The following is a 24,633-nucleotide window of genomic DNA, read 5'->3' on the forward strand; positions in this document are numbered from 1 at the left end:
ACATGAATATACCTAAAAAATCAACCTCAAAAGCACGTTTTTCGGGCTAAAGTTCCCATATGTGTGTTTCCAACTCAAAAGAAAATCATAAAACTTAGATACAAACCAAAATTTGAATTATGTGACACAGTCTTATACTTTTATATCAATGAATCTAAAATTTATATATAATGTGCTAATAGGGATATTTATAGGTTGAACACCCTAATAAGAGGCTTACGGCACCTCTGGTACGCAGTACGTAGAATTTTATAACTGTGGCATATTGTCGAGTAATTTTCTTAGAATAGAGCGTATTTATAGCTTAAGGGCTATGTTATGGTATGTACAAAGAATGTTATCAGGTAGGAGGAATTTTGAAATTGTGAACAACAGCTATATTAATCAGGGACGTCCACGAGGCGTGTGCTGGAGGAACTAAGCCTCCTCCCCCCACCCAAAAAAAAAAAAAAATAAGGAAATTTTGTTTTTTACTAAAAATTTTGAATTTTTTTCAAAAAAAAAAGAATATTTGAATTTCTTTCCAAAAAAAAAAATTTGAATTTCATTCCAAAAAAATTTAATTTTCTATTAATAAAATTAGATTTTTGAATTTTTTTTTTCTACAAAAACTTTTTTTTTTTAATTGTTCCAAATAACTATGGATACTTGAAATTCTTTAAAAACAATTCCAAAAGGCAACCCCCCAAAAATAAATATATATATAATTGTGCGGACACCCCTGATATTGTACATAAATTATGTGTACCAAATGTGAAACTGATGGAAGGGGTAAAAGTGTGTAGAACTTGCATAATGGCAAATTGAAAATTGAAAGGAAAAGGTTGAGTGAAAAATGTACTCTTTTTTTCCCGATTTTTAAATATAATTTCTCTATAAGATCAATCAATGATGCATAATTATAATTTTTGTTAATAATATAATTCATTACTTATAATATCTAACATCATCACGAATATTTTTTTCATTTTTCTATTTTTTTAATAAATAGAGGTATATATGTATGTATATATATATTCTATATAATTGAATACCTAAATTATAACACCATTTTTATAATATATAATTATACTCATATGTTTTGTTTTGTTTTTAAATGTATAATATATGGATTGAATGAACCCAAGTCGAATGGAGAAATGAAATATTTTTTGAGTCGACTTTTGATTATTTTTTTTCTTTTCTTTGGTTTCAAATGCATGTTTAGAGAGAAAGAGACAAGGAGATCACTGAGAAGAGACACAGACTTCTGCTTCGACGGTTGTAATAGGATTTTGTTTGGCATTATCATCAATTTTGAGATTCTCGGAGGCTATATTTGATGTATTCCCCGTGGATGATGATGTCCTAAGTAGAGTTTCCACAAACGTTGAGCTCGATGGAACATAATGATTTGTGACAGACGTGAGAGTTGGGCAAGATGAAGAGGAAGATGAATCCCCTCTCGGGACTAGGGCTTCTCTACTCCGATATTCCGGAGGAGGCGTCTCATTCCTTCTTCTTCTTTCATCTTCTGGAACAGAATCATCGTATGTGGGAGGACGGGGTGGTATGTCTTCAGAAGTTAGATGATCTGGATTAACGTGTTTCATAGCCTCATCATAAGTAGGAGGAGGTCGATCCCAGCGATTTACAAAAGTAGTTCCTAGAAAAGAGAAAAAGCGAGAGGAAGAGCGGAAGGATCCTCCACCAGGGGAACTCCCGCCACCCCCAGAGCCTCCTCGTAATTCGGCTAAACTACTTCTCACGGACCACTGAATGAGAACTCGTGCAAAGCAGGATAAACAAAGTAAAAGTGTAACAGCTAATAAAATATATGACACTAAACTAAGTAATACGGAGCTCCAATGAACCTTAAAACAATTTTCATCTTGGTTTGGTAAAAAGTCTTGGCCACAATTAGGGAGGCCGTCACAAGCAAGATTTACACTCATGCAAAGACGTTTCGAACTTGAGCCAAGAAATCCCATAGGGCTCGAACAATCAAATTCCTTATGCTTTTGGCATCTACCTCCGCGTTTTAAATATTTGTAAGAAGTGAAAATGAGATAAATATGACATAGAGAGTTCCAATTTGTAAGATTAACTGTAATGGATGCGGGTTGATCCCAACTTGATCGAAGTCCCTCGGGTTTAACGATATGTTGAGGATTTATTTTACTCCTATAGTCGATTGAATCAAAGCCAGAGAGTTGACCAGAGAGTAAAAAATTGGGATTAGTCGATGCCCAGACTCTATCTGAGTAATGAGCTGCCTCAGTCACAGTCCTTCGACCTCTTGTTTGATCTCCAAACGTATGTATATGTACTTTGTTTTGTTTGTAGTGGTTAAGTTCTAGGATTATCAATGAGAGTGCATCAAACTTATCTGCGTCCTAAGATTAGTATGTAAAATAAAGGTTTGATGATAACTCAATACTCAAATAAAGAGGATTCTGAAATAATAAAAGAAATTATTGATGTGTGGAAAGGATATGAGTTTTGAGATATCATCAATTGTGCCTTGTCTCTCGACGGAAGTTGTGTTTCGACATGGATTGTACAATCAAAAAAAGTCAGATTTAATGAGGAGGAGGAAGAAGAGTAGGACTCGTAGGTTCCACTTCCGTAGCTTCCTCCCCCAGATATCAAACGATGTACGTCATTGACTGATGAAAACTTCCTTTTAACAGTATTTCCAGGATCAACGCGAAGGTAAGCAGCTGAAGTATTTTCATCTAAAATTCGTCGAATAGGCCTTCTTCCACCAATTCGACGACACTCTTCGCTCAAGTCTGTAAATTGCTCAGGGCGAAACTGAATTCCTGAAGTCAATTTTAATCCCAGAAACATTATAAGTATTTGTATAAATGACTGCATATTCGAGATGATGGAGAAGGAGGATACGTTGTTGATTCACACTCACGAATTAATCAAGTAATTGTATACATATAGTTAATTATAGTTATACTAATAAGTTCATTATCACAAAAAAAAATCTTCCTTCAATTTTAAAAATGACTGTTTTTTATTTTTTTTTGCAAGAAATAAAACCTTGAAAACGAAGAATAAGAAGAAAAAAGTTAGACCAACTTTCATAAAAAAAGGGGGTGGCTAGAAGGATCTCTGCTTGTTCTTACACACGATTACCGTGCCGCGGGCCCATATTGGTGTACGTCAAAAGTAGAAAGCTGTAAATATAAAAGGGCTCTCTTTGTATCGATCCCTTTCTGCTTCTCTTTTTCTCGACGTTTTTCTTTGTTAGACATATATATATAAGCTCTTGTCAAATTATAAAAGTTTCCTCTTTTTTTTTTTTTTTTTTTTTACGAGAAAGTAGTATCTATTCATTCTATTTAAATTCATCATTTCGTTTTTAATAACAAGATTAATGAGCCTTCTCTGAGTACCTTTCAATAACCATACATCTTTTGAGAAGTAATATTATTGATAATTTATACTCACTTCAAAGCCTGACAATTTAATTTTTTTCATAATATTATGTAGTCGTTTCTAGTGAGAGCATTTCTTTCCCTTTCTCCTGAAATTGATCACAAATACTTACTTATTAATTAAAGTCTATTCATATTCGATATCAAGTTAAAAATATTAGAAGCATTCCTATATAATTATTACCTATTGATGAACTTAACAAGGAAATTACATACATAATATATTTATTACATAAGGATCGTAAAAAGAAATTATCGGTGCTCAAATATGAATAACATCATTGGTGAAACCCCATCCTAATATCAAATTAGAAAGAATATTGATACACATAATAGACTTATGAATACTAATCATTTGAATTTGTTAAATTACCGTTAACAATGGATTGCACCTTTTTATCAAAAATTCCAAAACACTGCTACAAAGATACATCCTTAGAATCTGTTTAAAATGGGCATTTATGAAATTCCTAAATTAGTTTTAATATAATATGTAATTAATTCGATAAGGTAGAGTTCTTTTATAGCGGGCAAACTTTGTCATTCCCTTGAGATATGGCTTAAATGGGGTACACTGTACTAAAATGTTATACGAAATATAAAAAAAGCAACGGAATATTTTCCTTTCGCTATCTTCAAAACCTCTCCTTTTTATATTTAATTGCTCATCTTCTGACCAAGCTCAATTGGACTATGAGATCCCCTATGTTTTCACACAGATCGGCTCGGATGTACTTTATTTAGTTGTTGTTTTTTAAATCAAAATATAGTTACCTAACTAAAAAACAAAAATAAAGCCATATAAATATTATTCTTAGTCTATAAAGATTAAGCACACATCCATAATAATATCCAATCAGCCCATATCTACTTTAATTAATTAGTGATTACAATATTTACAATTTAATTTCAATTTTAAATGGACTAATCAACGTCATTAGTGGTTTATTATTATAATTAATTAATTGAGCTAAATATTAAAAGGTAAATGGACCACTTGGTAATTACAATGATTATTATTTTTTAATCAATTGCAATAAAAAGTATTTATATATTATTTAACACTTATGACTCCATACGGGGTAACGCATTAAATTGGAAATTATATCCAATAGGTACAACACATCTGTGTAAAAGGATAGTCAGGTGTAATAATGAATCCCATAAAAAAATATTGTGTCACCATTAAATGTGTTTAATGATGAATCATAGAAAGGTGATCATCTTAATTCTAGTATGCATTTCCGAGGTACATAGCAATTATTAAAATATTAATTAATTATAATCCATGTTTCGTATAATTTCAAAATGTGTGTGTTGACATTCCCTAGACATTGTCGTGTCACTCTCAGCGATGGCACAACTTTAAAACCACATATAAACTATTACCATGGAATGGCTTCTATAGCCAACCTAAACTCATGTCGACCGCTATTCGAAAGGGATGGCTCCAAGTCGGAAGTTGTAATCAATCAGATAGGTATAGTGAGTGAATCATTGGAAATAGTTATTTGTCTAACAGAAATATGAGGAATTTGCCTATATCTCTTTAGAACCTATCCTGGAGAACGCTTTATCCGTAATGTTAAATATAATAACATAATTCTTATTTACGATATCAATGGCAAGATTGCTGGAATACAGAGCGTTGTTGAAAAGGTATGTGTAAAAGCCCTTTCATTTCGCTAATAGTTCGACATTTTATTTTTTTAACTGTTCTTTTTTTGTGTGAATATATCATTTGGCTTTAGAGATTTGATAATAACCCCTTCAGAAACTATGAAAACGATTCCATGTATCAACACTATCGATTCGATGACGGATATGAGGTATACAGAAACTATTTGAGGAAGGAGAAGTGTTAATTTTTATTTGTAGGTGTATGTTACAACTGCCTATTTTGTTGATCCTGAAATTATTTGTGATGGCGGCCGCTCCAAGGAAGACTTTGCAATTGAAGGAACGGGAAATACTCTTATATTTCAAAATGGTAGCACTATAGATAAAAAAAACCTCATCATTGCACCCTCAACTGCCTCAGAGGCATTGACATTAGTACATATATTTACTGGTATTAACTATAAAGTCACATACATTAAACTCTTTTCAGAAAGAGAAATGGAATATTCACAGATGTTTCATTAATATGGGGCTTCATTTTAATAAATGGGGCTATGATGAGAGTGAAAACTGCTCTGGGTCTTTTCCAGCATCACTCCTATATAGTGGTGGTTATTTATCTGGATTTGTTTGGCAGCATTTTGGTAAATTTAAGGGAGATCGGTAAGTGGGAGAATCCTAAGGTTTCAAACGATGATATTTTTTTTTTTAAATTAACTTAGATATGAGCATCCACCTAGTATATTCTTGAGTTTTATGTATCGACAGCCTCCTTCATGCCTATACGAAGCCCAACAAACCATCGGATTGAGCTATATGCATGTTTATTTCTTAAGTCCATATACATTATGTATCTTATCGAATGTCTAGAGCATAACTACAAGTGCATTTCTTAGCCAAATAAAATAATACTTGAATGATAAAACCACTTTTAAAAAAACAATCATTTCTGATATATTGAATCATCCTCTGTATTCTGTAAAGTAAAAAAATAAATAATCTACATGATTCATAAAACATCTTCTCAACAATCAATCTTGTATGTTGCACCATTACAAACTTTAGGAGCATCTATATTTCTTAACAACGTGATTGGAGCTCTAACTTTTAATGACAACTTATGTAATCTATATTTCATTTGTAGTACTGTTTTTGTATTGGCTTTATTTTGTTTGTTTTTTTATATTAACTTATTATTCGATTTATGTAATTTTGAAACTTTTGTTATCTTAATTTCAAAGGTCAAAATGGATTTCAGTCTGGTGGTCCCGTTTGGAGTCACTAGCAGAATACAATAATATAGTGTTAAATTTTGAAAAGGACAATAATACAAAATACACATAAAGATTATTTTTTGAGCCTTTCAGAGTAATTTTACAGTGATGAGAAAAGCAAACTTCCCCATATTAATTTCTTTGATATTATGTTTACTTCTCTGCTGTTAATAAATAAACAACATAGATGATATGAGGGAACAGGGACCCTTATATCGACATAATAAATAATGTACTATCCTATCTCCGAAAGATATCGATACATTGTTACAATTTAAAATATATGATGTACTCAAAGAGTATACTGAACATATAGACGGAACTAATCGTATGGATCAAAAGATCAATTCATATCAAATTGGAATCAGGGGTAAAAAATAGTGTGGTAACTTTTAACTTGATTGGTTGATATAATAGTATAACTGTCTAGTATTATATGGTTGGTTGATACATCAGCTCAAAATGCATGGATTCTTGCTAGAAATGCTAGTAAAAATATAGATCCTTTGTCTTCAAGAAGTAAATTGAGATGTTTTATCTCCTAAAATATCAACGCTGTCAATAAACTAATGGAAGGAAGCCATTCTCAAAACCGTAAGAAAATGAAGCTTATTTTGATCAATTAGGGTACTTCATGGAGACAGTTCTCATGAAGAAAGAAGCTGTGTCTTGGAAACTTTTAACTCACGTTCCAGATCACAATGTTGTAAATCCCTTGTATGATAATACACTCAATGTTTTAAAAAGTTTCATACACTTGAATAGTAATGTTTCCAGATAATAAATATGATTTTTTAATTAATATAAAATACAGGTTTCCAATTTGTCCAATTATATTATTGATATAGATGAATTTTCATCTATACACTTTATTAGAGATCCCCAAAAAATAAAACATTTATTGTTCCATTACTCATATTCTCTTAGCGGGTTGGACCATACTGTATTAGCTGAAATATTTGAACTATATTATTTAAAATCTGAAAGATATCTTTTTTAGCATAATAAAAAAAATTGGAGAGATAGGATTAAGTACCCATGTATTTTATCCTAAGATCTTCATTGGTTTTAATTAATTTTTGATTCCTTGATGATAAAATTGTTCTTTCTGTTAACCATGTAGTATCGCTGTAGCCCGTAGCTAAAAGATGGAATACCCTCCCTTGAACTTCTGCTGAAGTGGCGACCCAATCAATGTCGATGTCCAATTAATATCCGTCGGTTTTTTTTAACTCGGTTGGAATTAAAATTAAATTTATATTTATGGCGCGACCACAGTATTATATATATATTCTTCCTTTTTTTTAATTTTTTTTTTTAAAAAATCAAAAATTTAAATTTTCAAATTAGAAAAATCCATAAAATAATTTCAACAATGATATTTCAAATATTAGATTTTTTATATAAAATTTCAAATGTTAATAATTTTTCCAAAAAAATTAATAAATTAAATTTTTTAATTCATTGATTTTTATAATACATAGCTTTTCACATAAAATTAAATTTTTTCTGGAAAAAATTCAAAAATTTAATTTCAAATGTTAATAATTTTTCCAAAAAAATTAATAAATTAAATTATTTTAATTTATTGATTTTTTTTTAATCCATAGCTTTTCACATAAAATTAAATTTTTTGGGGAAAAAATTCAAAAATTTAATTTCAAATGTTAAATTTTTTTAGAAAAAAAGTTTCAAAAATCCATAGCTATTCACAGAAAATTATTTTTTTGGAAATTTGGGGGGGGAGAGAAGGGGCAACAGCTCTCCCACTCCGCCTCTTGGGGGCACTCTTGTATTTGTTATTGGAAAAGATGATCTCCAAATTAGGCTATTTTCACTAAAGTCATCAATTACATCATAATTTAAGGAGACGCCATTTTGAGAGCTCAATGTGGATATTTTTACTACATAAAATGGAGAAATTTATCGAATACATCTTGATTAAACTCCATCAAATAAGCCCAGGAAATCTATTATTATATTTGAATTAAATCAATGTAATTTGTCCTGAAAATCCCAAAAATATATCTATTTTTGTACTTTTTTTTCCCCAAATAGGTAAGTGAAACGTAGAATAATTAGAGAAAAATATCTTATTTTTTCCATTGTAATAGTTAATTTCTGTATAAATATGGAAATAAGATTTATGTAACGATATAATATAACATTTTTAATGTATTTTAAGCTAAGATATATATAATAAAACTAGACAATAGTGGGATATATTTTTTATAAGCGGTAAGATTTAAGTTCTATATTTTGTTCGTTACATTTTGACATCCAATAAATGACTATTTTCCTTAGTAGTAATGCAAAAAGGGTTTTCATTGTTATAAAATTTGGGGGTTTATTCATGAATTACTATAAATAAATTCATGTTTTATGCCATAGAGCTAGATAAAAGTATATAATATGTATTTTTTATGTCCCAAAAATGGTAAACATCAACATCACGTAAGAACACTATATAGAACGTTTTTACTGACGACATAAATTGTATCATAATTGCAGGAGACGCCATCTTGGGCTCAATGTTGATATTTTCTCTACATAAAATAAACCAATTCCCGATAAATCAATTGCTTTATGCCTAAAAAAAACAACTTAATATCTGCATTGAAAAAACTTGATGCAAATGATAAACGCATTTACTTGAATTAGTTCAAAGTAATATGTACTCAAAATTAATAGATTTGTACTTTTTTAGGATCGATTAATTAGGGACGAGAAAGTAGTATAATTAGAGAGAAAAATCTTATTTTTCAATCGTAATAGTTCATTTGTATCTACAATATGGAAATACGATTGAATAGCGATGTAATAACATATTTTAATGGATATTATGGTCAGATATAAACTAAAACTAAGAAAAAGAGGGTTAATATTTTGATTGACAGTCAGGTTTAAGTCCTTTTATTTGTTAGCCTCATTTTGAAATCCAATAGTTTCCTTAATAACAATGAAAAAAAGAGTTTTTATTGTTATAAAATTTGTTTAATTAGGCCACCAAAATGGCCGATTTCAACAATACTGACGTTACGTGAAAAAGCTCTATAAAGCTCTGACAAGAAAAACGTTATCGTAGAAACTAAAGACTCAGTTTTCCCTGCTGGGTTTAAGCAAAATTAGCTAGATGTAATTATAAAATCATCTGAAAAATAGGCTAAATATTTTTTTATAAATCTATTATGATATCTTATATTATAAAGTAGTGCATTTACTGTTTCAGGATCGATTTTATTCCTTAACTTGGTTTTTATTTAATCGATTTGGCTGAATAACCTTTCAACTTTAGCATTGGAATTAGGCAAACTCAATATTGTTAGGGTAACATAGAGGCTCAGCAAAATAATCTAGATTAGACGACCAAAATTTTAATGTGTCTTTTGTTTCTAACCATTTGATAAGGGTTATATTAGACCATTGAATTTCTATTTTTGTTATGTCCTCTGAAGGTATATCCAATGATTTTAATAAGGCTCCCATGGACTTTTTCACCAAAGACAAAGTGTTACCAACACTAAATATTGTCATTGTGTTTCATAATTTCAGATTGTCGGAAAGTTTATTTCTAAGTTCTTTAATAAGCTCCATCAAAAATTGAGAACATCGATCCTCCAACAAGTGATGGATCATAATAGAGAGGAAATTTTCAGTTTCATATTCTAAGTACAGTTTAGGAACAAGATATTCTTCTAGATTACAGGAGAAATGATTAACCCGATGCTGATAGATAGGAAGTATAACTGTATTTACCAAATTTTCAACCGAAAGAGTCAACTCTTCAAGCAATTTGGTAGGATCAATATCATTATTCATTAGAGACAAAAATCTTGTTGACACTAAGGACATCATTCCTACAGATTTCAAAAATAACAAATAACCATGATTATTTTCATCACAGTATAAAGAGTGAAGCATTTCCGATATGTAACACCTTGCGGTTGATTTGATATAACTAAAATTAGTTTTTTGCTCCAACCAAGAGTCTTATACTCTTTGTAAAGCAGAAACTATGGATTCTAGACATAGATATAGCTATTCTAGATTCCTGGGCATTGTATCAGAATGAACGTGCGAAACAGGCAACTGTGCTAAACGACATACACAGAGAATATGCAGTAATGTCTTCTTTTGGTTATCTGTAGACCGAAAATCAGACAAAAATCGCCTAAATTATTTTAAAAATCAGCTAGGCTGGGAACACTACAAAGACTAAAGGGAGTCCTGTAGTTGAAACCAAGCACGGCGTTACCTCACCAACACCAAAGTATAACCGCATTTTTTGTCAGCTGTCAATATTTCTGCTTCTTTTTGAATAATCAGTGTTCTCTACTTTGATTGGTTGAATTATAATTGGCTCCTTTTAAGATTTGAACAATTATTGACTAATAATTCCATAGTTGGGAAGAATTTTTAACTACCAACTGTTAATGGGCCTTTTATTAGTTTCTTTTTGGAGGGAAGGTTGCATGATACAATAAATGTGTTTACTGTTCTCATTTGACATATATCCTCTATATTAAATAATTAATTTCAATTAATTATAACGATGAATGGATTATTTTACCAAACTTGAGAAAATGATACATTCAATGCTGACTTTATATTATTATATAGAAAATGGATCATTTATTTAATAAATGTTAGTATGTATAAATAACATTTGATTTTTTTTTTTTTAAGTTCACAACGTATAAATGCAATAATATAGATTAAATGGCATGTTAAAGCGATAGTAGCAATATTAATAATAACTAATAATTAATATCAACGATGATGATACGGATAAAACTGTTGTCAACTCAAGCACAAATAGTAATATATGCAACGAATTCACAATAACGATTCAACAGGTACTTGTCAATGTGGCAATTATTTCATATTGCTTATTTTTCAGACTTTTATATATTTTTTTTTTTTATCCTCATAATAATTGACTTTAATTATGTAGATGTAATATTATCGCTAAGAGTAATTCCATTGTCATACTAAGAAAAAAGTTAAGAAGAAAAAAAATATCCCCAAAGAACAACCAATCAAAGATTGGCAATACTTAATTAATGATATGATTTAATCAACATACACAAATATTATGCAGAGAGAAAAAAAATATATAAAACTTTACTCAGCAAACAAAGAAGAAGGATATACCTCCTTAATGGACAATAATTCATAAATTCTGGGAGGGATACAACATCGAATGGATATTAATCATATTAGAGACAGACTTATACATATACTCACAAACGAAAAAAAATAATATATATATAACCTATAACACACGGTGTAACAATAACATCTGATCTGTTAGTTAGCAAATGAACGAATGTAACATAACATGGTGATCAACTTATCCTTCTAAAGGTTGAGATCCTGACTTGTTTGAGAACCAAGAAGTCTCCTTATAAATAAACCATAAATTGGATGCCCATAAGAAGAAATTCAAATAACCCAGGAGCTAAATACATACACATTAGAAATACAATGTTGTTGTTACTAAATCTCATGATACTTACAGCTGAAATATTAGCACCAACAAAATGGCCCTTATCCTCGATTATACATTCCTTAATCTTTGTTAGGATATAGGTTCCAGTGGAAGTTTGTCCACATGGATGTTTATTACTTGTAAATATCCACTCCGCTGAAGCAATCCATTTTAAAGTAATTAAACCATTCGTCCAAGCAGCGCTTGCACTCAACCAAAAAACTGCTATAACGAGAGTAAACCAAAAATCAATCATGGGAGGTTTCTTGGACTCATCTGCATAGAGAGGCGAAAAGAAAACATAGATGATAATGGAGCCTAGGGATCCAAGGAAGGATATCACTCCAGTAAACACAAAAAACTTGGCATCGGAGGAGAAATCTCCAGGAACAGAGATGTTATGCTTCACAGTTTCATCTGAGCAATTAAAGGATACAGGCGCTTGGTGATCCAATCTGAAGGAAAGATGAAGACGAAAAAGAGTATAATAATTTGGATATATATTTTTAATGTGGTATTGATTTGTAACTCGAGTCAAGTGAAGACTTGATTAAGGGGACAAATAAGCAAGTATTATTCTCTAGTCACGCTCAGGAGTGGCCCTATCATATGTGATTTGAAAAGTTTCGAGTCTTCAAGTCCTTTGACTCGAGTCCACACCTCACATCAATTCATTGACTCACCGAAAAGGATACTGAAACCCATGTGAGACTGAGTGTCCGTTTTCAGGATCATTTGTACAGAAAATTGAATAATTAAAGCTCCCACTAAAATCCGCCAAAGTAGCGAATGCTAAAATTGCAAAAAAGAATTCAAGGCATCTCATAAGCCCTCTGGGCTCCTTTAAGACTTGTGTATCCATTACGGTCGATCCTATGGGCTACAAAAAGTAAATAATATGTTAATTGATGCTTAATAGGAGTAACATATTGAAATGTGTACGGAATGAGACAAATTTACAATATATATTTACTTTAATACCTGCCAACACCTCAAATACAAAGGCATTTGGGGTGAAGATATCCGTATATTAGGCTGCATTGAGTGAAATATAACAATAGTATTAATTGGGGCAATACTAAATACATTTATTTTTAAATAATTGAAGTGAAGTATTTGCTTCGTGTCTTTTTATAATGTCATTTTAGTAAATTAAATATTAGAAAATCAAAGATAAGAAAAAGCACATAGTTAAAACGAATGAAAATACCTGAATGTCAATACTCTCAAAATATACATCGGAGTGCTTAGCAAAAGAAATAAAAATAAGAATATATCATTAGCCATGAATGTGCAATAGAAGGTTAAAAACAAAGCAAACAAAGTCTTGTTTTATGATTATTAAGGAGCAACTACAATGATTTATGAAGAAACACTTGTTACAGCAAGTAAGCGCCTTTGACTCACGCACATTTCTATGTAAGTGGAAATTACAAAATCCTTGAAAGAATCTTCATCAAGGGTCATTATTCATATGATGCAAATTATTAATATGGACAGCAAAACAAAAATAAAAAACGGTGTGCTTCAAACAGAAACAATAATGTGCCCCATAAAGGTAAAATAATTTCTAATCATATCCTTGTCACAAAACATGGAAGAAAAAAATATTTAAAAAAAAGTGAATCACGTTTTCACGAATTTTGAATAAACTTAAAAAAAAAAATGGTAGTTCCTAGTTATTTTTAATTTTAATTCTCACCACAGATCCATCAGCCTCCATCATGAAGTTAAACCTACATATTTTTCAAATAAGTAATTTAAATTCGTAAAAAAGAAAAGGGTAAAAAAAATATTATATGTATTAACTATTAATTAGTAAATAAATATGTACATGAGATATTATTTGAAGAATATGTGATTACCTTAATATCCGGAGATGAAATCAATTATTTTCCTCAAGTCAAGAGGACCTTCTTCTGAATAAATAACTACTAGGCTCTTACTCAGTCAGTGGGACTCTTAACTCTTCCTTCTTCTCGCATACAAAAATAATAAGAGATATGTAGGAGTAGGCACTCCTCTGACATCACATCTTACGCTAAGTAAAGAGCTATTGCGTGGACCTATTCCTTCTTTTTGCGCCATCTATGGGCAAAATCATTTAATAAAGTACTCCGTATTAGAGACTAGAGTCGCATTGAGGAGAACAATTTCTGATAAATTTCTTCAATCACAAATATACAATTTTCAACAGTTATTTTATTTATGATATTAGCCCAATAAATCTTTGTTTTTTGTGCGTTGCCTCTGATCAAAATACGTTAGTGGCCCCAAAAGAGTGGAAAAAGGGCTTCAACTTTTTCAGTTAAATACATAGATAATAGCGGATTATCAGGGGGTAGTGGGTCTAATATTCCAGGCCCATGACATAAGGGAACTACTCTTTTATAAATGTTGGATTTATTTATTTCAAAAAATCTATTTTATAGCTCATCTATGAATTTCCCTTGACATGGTTGTAACAAAATACTTTTTTTAAATTCAGAGTAACGGCAATTTATCTTAATATCAAAATAGTAATTTACCATATTTTTTTTTTAAAACACAGGTTTTAAATTTCACACAATTCTGGTAGTATAGCCAATTTTAAATCATTTTCTAACGAACTTCCAAATTTAAAGAAGGAAGCTCTTTATTTTTTTTCTTTTCTAGTTCCAGGTTTGTTATTAAATTCTAAATATTTTTAGAGGCTGAGAGTAACAGGCAGTTTACGGTAGAAAATAAAGGAGCCAGTAACGAGGTACATTCAATCTCAATTAAATTAACTTCAATCGGATGGTATTTAGAAATATTCAATGATGCAATTTTTTATTCATATTTTATATTATGTGGATTCATTTTTTTTTATGTGCTATTATGTTGAAAAATATATTGTTCGCCTAGAATATTCCGGTTTCCTGTCTTCAACATTGAAAATTTCCAGTTGAATATTGTTTTTTGTCGAAAATTCCCATTAAAATTACCATGGAAAGTATCTATATATGAAATAATTTTGAAGTCCTACTCCGTATATTTATATAAGAAACAAACAGGAAATAAGTTATAATACCCCCCCATGTATGCCATGCTCCGATGACGTTAAGATGCTCAATTGCGAACTAAGCAGTGTATCAAATTAGTTTGTAAGGGGTTCAGAATAATGAATAGACTCTTACTCTCTATTTATATAGCGTTTTTTTTCATTGATTCGAGAGAGCTGAATTTTGTATTTCTATTTGTTTTTTATTAAGTAAAATGACAGAAAGTTGTATTATAAAAATCCATTTGTCTCCTTCTCATCTTTTTCCTTTTTATAAATTTGCGTTTATGTTTGTTCCTGACATACCTACCTGTGTATACTATAATTAATCTAATATCAGGTATTATCCTACCTGTCATTTTAGTAGAAAAGAAATTGATTACTTCTATGTAATACTTATTCATACTACACAAAAAGAGTTGTTTTTAACAGGATGAGACAACTAAATGTAGGTCGGACTGATCGCGTACAATTTGCGATTTTGTAAAACTTGTAACTTGTATAAGCAAATTGTACAAGTTGTAACAAAAAAATGTATTTACATAGGATGAGGAATATAATGCAATAATGATATATTCCATGGATGATTATCAGGGACGTCCATAGGATTATGTATATATATATATATTTTTTTTTTTGGGGGAGGCTTGTTTTTTGGAATTAAAAAAAATCCCAATTTTTTTTTTGTAAAAATCTACAGCAATTCATTAGAAATTAAAAATTTTTGGAAAAGAAATTCAAAAATCCGTAGTTATCCTCAAAAAATTAATTTTTGGAAAAAAAAAATAAAAAAATTGTAAAATCCACAGCTGTTCACAAAAATTTCAAATACTATTATTATTATTTTTTTCAAAAATTCACAGCTGCAGACAATAATTTTTTTGGAAGTTTTTTTACGAAAATCCATAGCTACTGACGGAATATTAAATTTTTTGGAAAAAAGCAAAATTCCTTCATTCGGGGGGCTACAGCCCTTTAGTCTCCCCCCTCAGGACGCCCCAGATGACCAATATATTACTGCTTTCATTTTGCTAGTTTAATGGAAATTACTAACATATAAGTATTCTGTAGCAGATTACATATAATTAAAGTTCAAATGCCTACATTTATATTATACATAAATTCATGATAACCATGTAATCCTAATTGTTCAAAAATAAATGATAGTATCAATATATAGTTGGTAACTAGAATGACTAATGTTTTAATTAAATAATGCATTTTAAGACGAAGAAATCCTAACTTGTATAATTTGCTAATACAAGTTATAACTTCTACTGACATTGCAACTTGTACCTAACATAATATATACTTAAACATTATAGAATATTTACTACTTTAAGGCGAATTTCATCATCTATCAACCGTGTACACGATACATTGTATTTGAAATGGGCATTTTATTTATAACAAGATTTAACCTTGATTTATTAGAACTCAACATAACATTATTATCTTAACACCTTTATTGTATCACACAACCGTTTTAAATCATTTTTAACTTATATATCAGGAAAATTTAGATTCTTTTTGCAAGTATTTAGCCAATTTTCCCCAATTTTTAGTAATATTATAAATATAATGAAAAATTAAAGGTTAGATATTGGGTATCTAAATTGATTACATTCAAATTAAAAGCTTCAATATAGTGGCTTACTGCGCATCCAGTGTTGGATCAATCTATGCTGCATAATGGAACAAATATTACTACATAATAATATTTTATCATGTATCACTCAATCAATGAAACGTCCAATCCTTTTTGTAATTCCTTTTGACTAACTAAGGCCTATTTTAAGTAAAAATAGTTATTAAATGAAAACAATCTTGTAATGAATGTCTTCAGATTAATTTTTGGGTTGATTTATAAACTTTAAACTATTAAAATTAACCCCTGATCTGAATTTATTTTACCCATTATGGTAGAAATGAAAGTATAATTTAGTAAATAAATTATTAATTATGTTATGTTATGCAACGCTTCATATAAGATGTGACCCTAAACGAATATCTGAAAACTGTGCAATATATGTCTTCCCAAATAAAGAACTTTATCTTGTTGTATTAATTGAAAAATACCATAAGTCGAAAAAAGATAGACCTTCTTAAGAAACTGAAAAAAATACTGAAAATATACTTAGGTATATGTTTATTTTGAAGATTTTATGAAAAAAATATTTATTATTTCGTTTGCGTTGAATTGTTTTTGTTTAGAGTTAAACAAATAAACGGTATATATATTCTCAGATAAGTTTTGCAAAGATTTATTTATTATTTTGGGCATTAAAAGATGTGTTTCTTATTATTGAAAGAAATATATAAACCGTTTATCTTTTTGTAAAATTATAATTCAAGCAATAGTTATTTTGGGGGTAAGACATGCATATATTAAATATATAGAACATGATTGGTTCCAGATATTTTTATATATTATTAGTTGGATGGATGTTGAAGTAGTTTCAGTTCATAGAGTTTTATTAATTAAGTATCGGCATTTATAAGGTTGTTCTCTGTCCATAGTTAGACAACATTAGGCCGTGGTGTCCGAATAATGAATTTTCTTTTCAGTAGTAGTAGTCATTATAAATTTAATTCCTGACTAGTCTTTCTATTCCTTTCCTAAATAAAGTGAATTATATTAAAAACTTGATTGAACATTCGTGTGTGCTCATAAAAGGAGGATTTGTTCTAGAGTTATAATTGTAAGTCCTAGTAGAACTCAGAGTAGAATTGGGGATCGATATTGGAGTAACTCTTGACATTTACCTTGTTAATTTCCTTCTCCCTCTGCTCCCTTGTCACACCTGATCTCCTCCAAAATATTCCTCAAATTGTCAGTTACCATATTGATTTTCGGTTTCTTATTTAAAAATGTCCATTATACACAGGATTTTCATCCCTGATCATTATCATATAAAACTAAGAAAAAGATTATTCGTTCAAATTTAGTTTCTTCCAAAAAAATTAACTCTAAATTGTTCAAAAAAAGTTTTTGGAGAAATCCACCACTTGTCTCTTACAAACGCCTCAATTGAACCGATAAAACTTTGAAAATGATATATTGAGGAGACTAACAATTATAACTCCAGCACAAACCCTCCTTGTTACTCTCTCTCTCTCTCTTTCATAAGCACAGGTACTAGTTACTTTATACTTAGATGTTATCTTATTAAGAATTAAATAATAATGGCGATAGCTTTGGAAAATAAAAAAGCCTGTTCAGATTGCCAACTAAAAAATGCCGAGCCTGCTTTCCAGGACATCTTTTGTACACTTCTCTTCAGAGCACTGCTTAGGGGGAAATAAGGAGAAACATTGACAGCTGGCAACAAAATACACTGTATACTTTTGTGATAGTGAGGTAACACCATTGGGAGCCCACCTTTGAAAACTTAAACAAAGAAACGAAACGTCACTATCATATCAAAATATTTCCCTCTTGAAGAATATAATTTTATTTGTTAGGGCCCCAAATTTAATTTATATGAGACATCTTGTCCTTGAATTACATCAATCTCTATCTGCGAGCAGACCCGAAGTAGAACAGGTTTACAGAGAAGATACTTCTAAATAATAAAATGTATAAAGTAGGTATAAGTTGAAGTACATGAAAATCGTTTTCTAGGGCTTGAAATGTACATGCCCATACTCGAGCATAAAAATCTCTTGTTTTACATTCTTAATATTGATTCACTCAACTTCAGAAATCCCTTGAGATTAAACTAAAAATGAATATTTAATTTATCGATTTATTTAATAGTGATGTAGCTAATAGTCAAAATGATTTTCTTCGTCCCCCTAGTGGGAAATGGGAATTAGTTAAGGGTTAGTTATGAGGATTTTATCATCAAAGAGGGTCATAAAATAGGTGGGCATCCATAATTCAAACTCCAAAGACAGGAAAATTCATTAAAATGCTGGTACAGTGTGCGTAAAGAAATTATACCGTTTTTGATATGAAGATTAAAATCAACTTTATCAAGAACAACATGTACATTGTAGCAAGAATACTTTTTTGTTATAATTGTACCTTATAATATCAACAATTATTTCTCAAAATGTGCTCCTTCTGTGGATACCATAGAATTCAGTATGGGCCTGAATACCTTAAACACCTTGATGCCGTATCCATTGGACATGTCTACCCACTCCTTGTCAACGGAGTCCTTCAGGGAATCAACATTGCGGTGGGGGTTATTGCAGGTTTTGCTCTCCACGAAGCTACATATTCTATAGAACAGTGGCGAGCAGTCCGGAGATGAGGGAGACACAAGTCAGGAGGCCAGAAATCGCTTAGGTTTTTCTTGCACCAAGCTTGAGTTGTTATGGCCTTAGCCATCTACGTACATAAGAAAAGGCCCCAAGCTTCTTGATTTCATTCTTGAAAAAACCTCACTGATGTTGGGATCCTTGGCCAACACTTTCTTGCTCTTTGTTGTCGAGGCTTCAAATTTCAATTGTCATAAGGCAAAGGAGTTTTCAGTGACAATATTGCTCTGTCCTCTAATTCCAGCCTTTCTGGAGAGGGTCTCACCGCTATTAATGATCCTCCTGACTTTATGGACAAGCTTAACAGAGGTATTCAAAATATATGTGACCTCTTTTACAGCGTAATGGGTGCGAAGACGTATCGCAGCCAATAACACAGCGTATGAAAGTTGATAAATCTTGAAACAATTTCTTTTTCATAACCCAAGATCGATTGCAATTAATAATGACTATATGGAGCTCTAATTGGGGTGGTATGATTAATTTGATTACACACTGTTTAAAATGTTATTTTTAACGAGGGATGCTCATTTGAATCAGTGTTTCTGATCCCAGAGTTTTAGAAAATATTAGGCGGAATTTTCTGGGACACTACTTTGATTTCATTAAAGATGTTTCACATTGGAAGAATTAAAAATATAAAATGGCATATTGTCTGAGTAACAAGAGACTACCATGGAAACTTCTAAATGTTAAATACTAGCGGTAGTTCACAGTATTGTCCGGAGCTATTCGGAAGCGGCGAACAGACACACTTTATCTAAAAAATATAGAAGAAATCTTGAAGGTTACTCACCGTTATTTTATAAAAAAACTCACACGTTGTTACTTACTACATATATGTTCGCTCCTCTATAATGAAAGAATAATAATAAAAGCTTGAAAAACATAATTAGTGTTAGTTGATGAACCAAAAAGTGCAATAATCTTTAGAGCACTATCGGATTAAGTCTTAGATACACACGTTCGTTTTTAAAAAGCAGTCTTCAACTCATATTTTATAGTATAGAGTTGTATAAAATAGGAGTTGACCTCAAAGCTTACGATATTTCATTCATTTTTATATACCGCTCTAATAAAACTCTGTAAATTTATACTATTTTTTTTTAATATGATTCGCACGCTCGCTGCTTCATACTAAAGTCCTGAGGGATTTCATTGATTGAATTACTGCTATAAAGAATAAAAATTTCTACATTTAAAATAGTATTATTGGGGGAATATTAAAATTATATTTAAATGTATATATAATTTATTTTACATTTTTAAAACAATTTTAAATATGTTTGACTATTTGAATCTAATAAATATGTGTTTTTTTCATAAAAGTATGCCAAATGACTTTATGAACTTATGTTGTGTCATTGATGCAATTTCTCACTTCTTCTACCACATTTGTAGCAAGCGCACTTGAGCATTCGCTTACAGGCTAACTATGCGCTATAGATGAGCCTAAATACTTGATAATTCTTTCCTCAAAATTATATAAGTGGAAGCAAATTTCAACAAGGATAATAGATAATGATATTTATTATTTTTTTAATTCAAAAATACCATTTCCAGTCTCACTCCCGCTTTCTCCTTGCATTCTACAAGATGGCTATCACTTTCGATGATTCAATGAATGATTTATGAAGTAATTTTGTGTTTTTATAGTTTGGCAAATTTTATTAGAGTAGTAATTAGAAATGATTATCATTTTCTGACGAAATTTTTAATTAATTGCAAAATTGCAGAATATTTTTGTTCATCAGAACCCATTTAAACTTATTACCAAAAGTATTTTTTGATTCAGTCACCTCGAAGGCGCCTAAATATCACCACCTAGACGGCTACTTTTTTCATAGCGATTTATCTATTAGTAAAATAGACTGGGAACAGTCGTAACACTTTTTGTTTTGGGTTCAGTTACTTGAAGCTCGGAGAAAATGTTGCTACTCTATCTTTAGCTCATTCAGTAGTTTAAAAAATTGAGTTTGACTCAATTATTAAAAATAATTAAGGAATAATAGGGTGGATTGGGGTCAAGCGGGTGTAGTTTAGTTCGATTCATAACTCTTCAGTTTCAAATATTATTAAAATAAAGTGTGAAATACTTCAATGTAGCGTATACTATGGGCTATCAAAATCTATAAGTTTCATAAAATTCATATGGTGTGTATGTTTTTTAATGCAATCTTTAAATACTTGACAAAAAACCCAAATTAAAGTTTTTGAAATTTAAGGGGGAAAAAACTAGGTAATACTTTTATATAAGCTCATTTAATACATTAAATCCTCAAGTATTAAGGTTCTATAAGAATTTTTTCCTTATCTAAATTAAGTTACCCCCAAAAAATCAGTTTATTTATATACGACTGTATATTTTAATCTCATTTTATAATGATTGTATAGTTTATAAGTGTTTTTACAGAATTTTTTATTGATTAGTTATGTCTATCTATTCATTTTCATAAATAACCACATCATAATAGTATTGGGTTCCAATGTATTTCGAATCTTTAACATTGTGGTACCTCAAATACATTAAATAATAAACAAACGCGACAATGACTCCAATGTAAGAAGGGATAATCACTTCTCCGTTCTTAATTAATTATCATGTATAATTATGTCATTTCTCTCACACGTGCTCTTTGACCTTTGAGTGCCTCTCCGAATCTTCTCATATCAAACAGCATTTTCTTTAAACACATAATGGATCAAAACAAAGTAAAAAATAAATACTCATACCAGATAATATATGAATATATATATATTATGTAATATATGAAACTTAATTTTTAAAATTTGTTTCAAAAACTTATCTTATCCTCTTATAATATACAATAGGGATTTCTGTAATAATAAAAAATATATAATACAGAATGTCCCATCACAACCCTGTTTCAAACACTCTTTTTCCCCTCATATCGTGTGTTTTTATATTCCAATAATATTATTAATTTATTATAAAAGACTATATATTGAGGAAAACAATATTTTTGTTGTATTTGATGATGGGTTTGTTCATACTCTAATTGTAGGAGTGTTTTTTATACATTTGATTTAATACCTGGACATACAACTTTTGGATATCACTTATTATAAAAACTTGCAAATAAAAAGGTTGCCGAATACAAAATTATTGTTTAAGTTCCGACCATTTATATTGTACAATATTAAAATGACTGGATTAAAAATCAAGTAAATTTAAGATTAAGATTAAATTTTACAATTATGTATTTTATAAGTATCTTGTCTCGCATAATTTGAAAAATGATTTCTCCTATTTTACGGATTTTAGTACTAAAATGTCCCCGTACAACATGGATTTCAAGTCATTTAAAAAATAAGGAGAGATAAAAATGGTTTTTTAAAGATGTAAAAATGGAGCTTACACTTTGACTACGTATTGTTATAATTATGTGTCTCTAAGCACAATAGTGATAGACGTAGTGCACTGCAATTTTTATACATATTGTCCCACTAAGTACACCATCAATGTGATCTTTTAAAATAGACTATATGAACACCATTTATGGTATACCACGAATTTTTTAGTAACTACTAAATAATTTCATATTCATTAAGGTGAATCTTATTTTTTAAATTTGAGAAATATTGAACTACGAGCGTTACAAATTTTTCGTTTAGAATACAAACATTGTATATAAATTTTGAACGGGTTTCAAAAATATTTAGAAGTAGCTCTATGGCTCCAAAGTTTTAAAATTTTACGATTTTTTTCAAAAATGTGTATTTTGACCTGAATGTCATCTAAGAATTTCTTGGTATAACAAACCTTATGGTACAATAAATTTGCTATATAAAATATTTGATAGTTTTTTTACTAACGTGTTAATTGATCAAATGGAGCAAAAACTACCGCAATTTACATTTTTTACTATATGTCCATCTGTCTGATCGTAAAAGAAATGATACACATTTACAATTTATGTGTCCCAAATTATTATCAATTGTTAATTAATTAACTCGAAATAGAATGTACAAATTAAGTCAGGATAAATTTGACCTTTTTCCAACCTTTTACTAACCTTTTTTCGAATAAAAAAACGTAGAAAGCTAAATCTATTTTATAAATGGTAAATGAGTATTAAGAAATACTCCTTGTGTTGACGTTAACCTTTCTCTGATCTTTACTTGATTTAACAAGTCTTAATATCCAATTTTTTAACAATAAAAATTAATATTTATTCGTACAAAAAACAAATTTCAAATATTAAATTTATAGAAAAAGAATTTCAAAAAACCACAGCTTTTGACAGAAAAATTTACTTTTTGGAAAAAAAAATTAAAAAATGAAATTGTATTTCAAATTTTAAAGTTTATAGTAGAAGCAAAAAAATTCTTAATTTTGGGAGGCCCTAGAACCCTCCATTCCACCCTATGCGGACACCCCTGATGTTCACTGTTATCTGTAAATTGGTTGAAGAATGAAATTGAATCAGAGTGACTAAAAAAGAGGTCAATTATTCATGGAATCAAGGCATGAATATATTATATTTAGTATCAACTCTTTCTTATGGATGAGTTATGTACTTATTACGATACGCTCTGCCAAGATTGAAGTAGGCTCTGATAAGGATCTCTGAATGGAGGCTCCTTCATACATGTTTTATCAGACATACTATCATTATCATCACTCACCACAATAAATTATTCGTAAAGTCAATTGAGACCAATGCAGACTTGTAGGAATTTTCTAAAAATAAAAAAAGTCTGAATTATAAACATTTTGTATTCTAGATTTAATAAATCTAATACTTTGCTACCTAGAAACAATCAATTTTGATGTAGTATTCAAAATGAAATGTTGTTAGGAATTCAAGTACCTACCCAAATAGAAAATGGGTTGAATTATTAAAGGAATGTTTCTTATTTTCACTTATAAAGTCAACCAAGGCTATTTATATATTACCAATTAATCAAAATCGTCATATTTATGTAATTTGTACGTATAAATTGCAAAATATGAAGCATTAAAATTTCAATTTTTCGAGTGATTTTGATAAAAGTAATGAAAAAAAAATGATTGCTTATTTAATTAGATTGTAATACTTATAAACTACGCTAGAAAAAAACAAAAAACTTTTATTGCAGCAAAAATTATTTTCCGATATTCTTATATTTTATAAAAAAGATGTTGATTGACTTAAAATGAGCCATGATCGTTGATTACTTATATTAGCTTGTAAACAAATCAACAGAAAATGGGCCGGGCCGTCTTGCAGCAAAATAATACAACTTCCTGAATGATAATATTATTGTTTATAAAATATAGGTGTATGTATATGTTTAAAGTTCAAAAGAAAAGGACCATATCTAGTGTAGGCATGTACCATGAGTCTTAATTTTTCTCTTCCGAGCTTGATACACTTCGACTTCGGTTTATTAAGCATAGTAAGTGCATGTTTCATACTTAGATCTTTTTGTATCGGTCACACCAATATTGATAGAAGAAGTCGTGAATTGCCTTCTTGATATAGGTTCGAGGCGTCCCAATAGGAGTACCCCTCTTCGCAA

General features: G+C 29.9%; 3 protein-coding genes across 6 annotated transcripts; 1 reads left to right on the forward strand and 2 right to left on the reverse strand.

The window, feature by feature from the left end:
• Window positions 1–905: 905 nt before the first annotated feature.
• On the reverse strand, window positions 906–3,127 carry LOC121115735 (uncharacterized). Its single transcript, XM_040709852.2, has 2 exons — window positions 2,503–3,127; window positions 906–2,375 (listed from the first exon to the last, which is right to left on the reverse strand). The coding sequence occupies exons 1-2, from the start codon at window positions 2,857–2,859 to the stop codon at window positions 1,227–1,229; spliced, it is 1,506 nt and encodes a 501-aa protein (XP_040565786.1). The 5' UTR covers window positions 2,860–3,127; the 3' UTR covers window positions 906–1,226.
• A 1,419-nt stretch (window positions 3,128–4,546) lies between these two features.
• On the forward strand, window positions 4,547–6,072 carry LOC121115736 (uncharacterized). The gene is made up of 7 exons (XM_040709853.2): window positions 4,547–4,680; window positions 4,763–4,911; window positions 4,985–5,090; window positions 5,183–5,260; window positions 5,310–5,486; window positions 5,542–5,714; window positions 5,774–6,072. Exons 1-7 carry the CDS (start codon window positions 4,621–4,623, stop codon window positions 5,919–5,921), a joined length of 891 nt encoding a protein of 296 aa, XP_040565787.1. The 5' UTR covers window positions 4,547–4,620; the 3' UTR covers window positions 5,922–6,072.
• Window positions 6,073–10,928: 4,856 nt separating this feature from the next.
• LOC121115737 (synaptophysin) lies at window positions 10,929–14,919 on the reverse strand. Of its 4 annotated transcripts, XM_040709854.2 has the most exons (7): window positions 13,682–13,810; window positions 13,519–13,552; window positions 13,027–13,062; window positions 12,798–12,851; window positions 12,500–12,696; window positions 11,845–12,271; window positions 10,929–11,786 (listed from the first exon to the last, which is right to left on the reverse strand). In XM_040709854.2, the coding sequence occupies exons 2-7, from the start codon at window positions 13,540–13,542 to the stop codon at window positions 11,679–11,681; spliced, it is 846 nt and encodes a 281-aa protein (XP_040565788.1). In that variant the 5' UTR covers window positions 13,543–13,552; window positions 13,682–13,810; the 3' UTR covers window positions 10,929–11,678. The 4 variants fall into 4 exon arrangements, with proteins under 4 accessions (XP_040565788.1, XP_040565789.1, XP_040565790.1 ...); XM_040709855.2 differs by lacking the exon at window positions 13,027–13,062; XM_040709856.2 differs by lacking the exons at window positions 12,798–12,851; window positions 13,027–13,062 and having other exon boundaries at window positions 13,682–13,841.
• Between the last annotated feature and the right edge of the window lie 9,714 nt (window positions 14,920–24,633).

This window comes from Lepeophtheirus salmonis, chromosome 4 (genome assembly GCF_016086655.4).
Source record: "Lepeophtheirus salmonis chromosome 4, UVic_Lsal_1.4, whole genome shotgun sequence".
Taxonomy (NCBI): domain Eukaryota; kingdom Metazoa; phylum Arthropoda; class Copepoda; order Siphonostomatoida; family Caligidae; genus Lepeophtheirus; species Lepeophtheirus salmonis.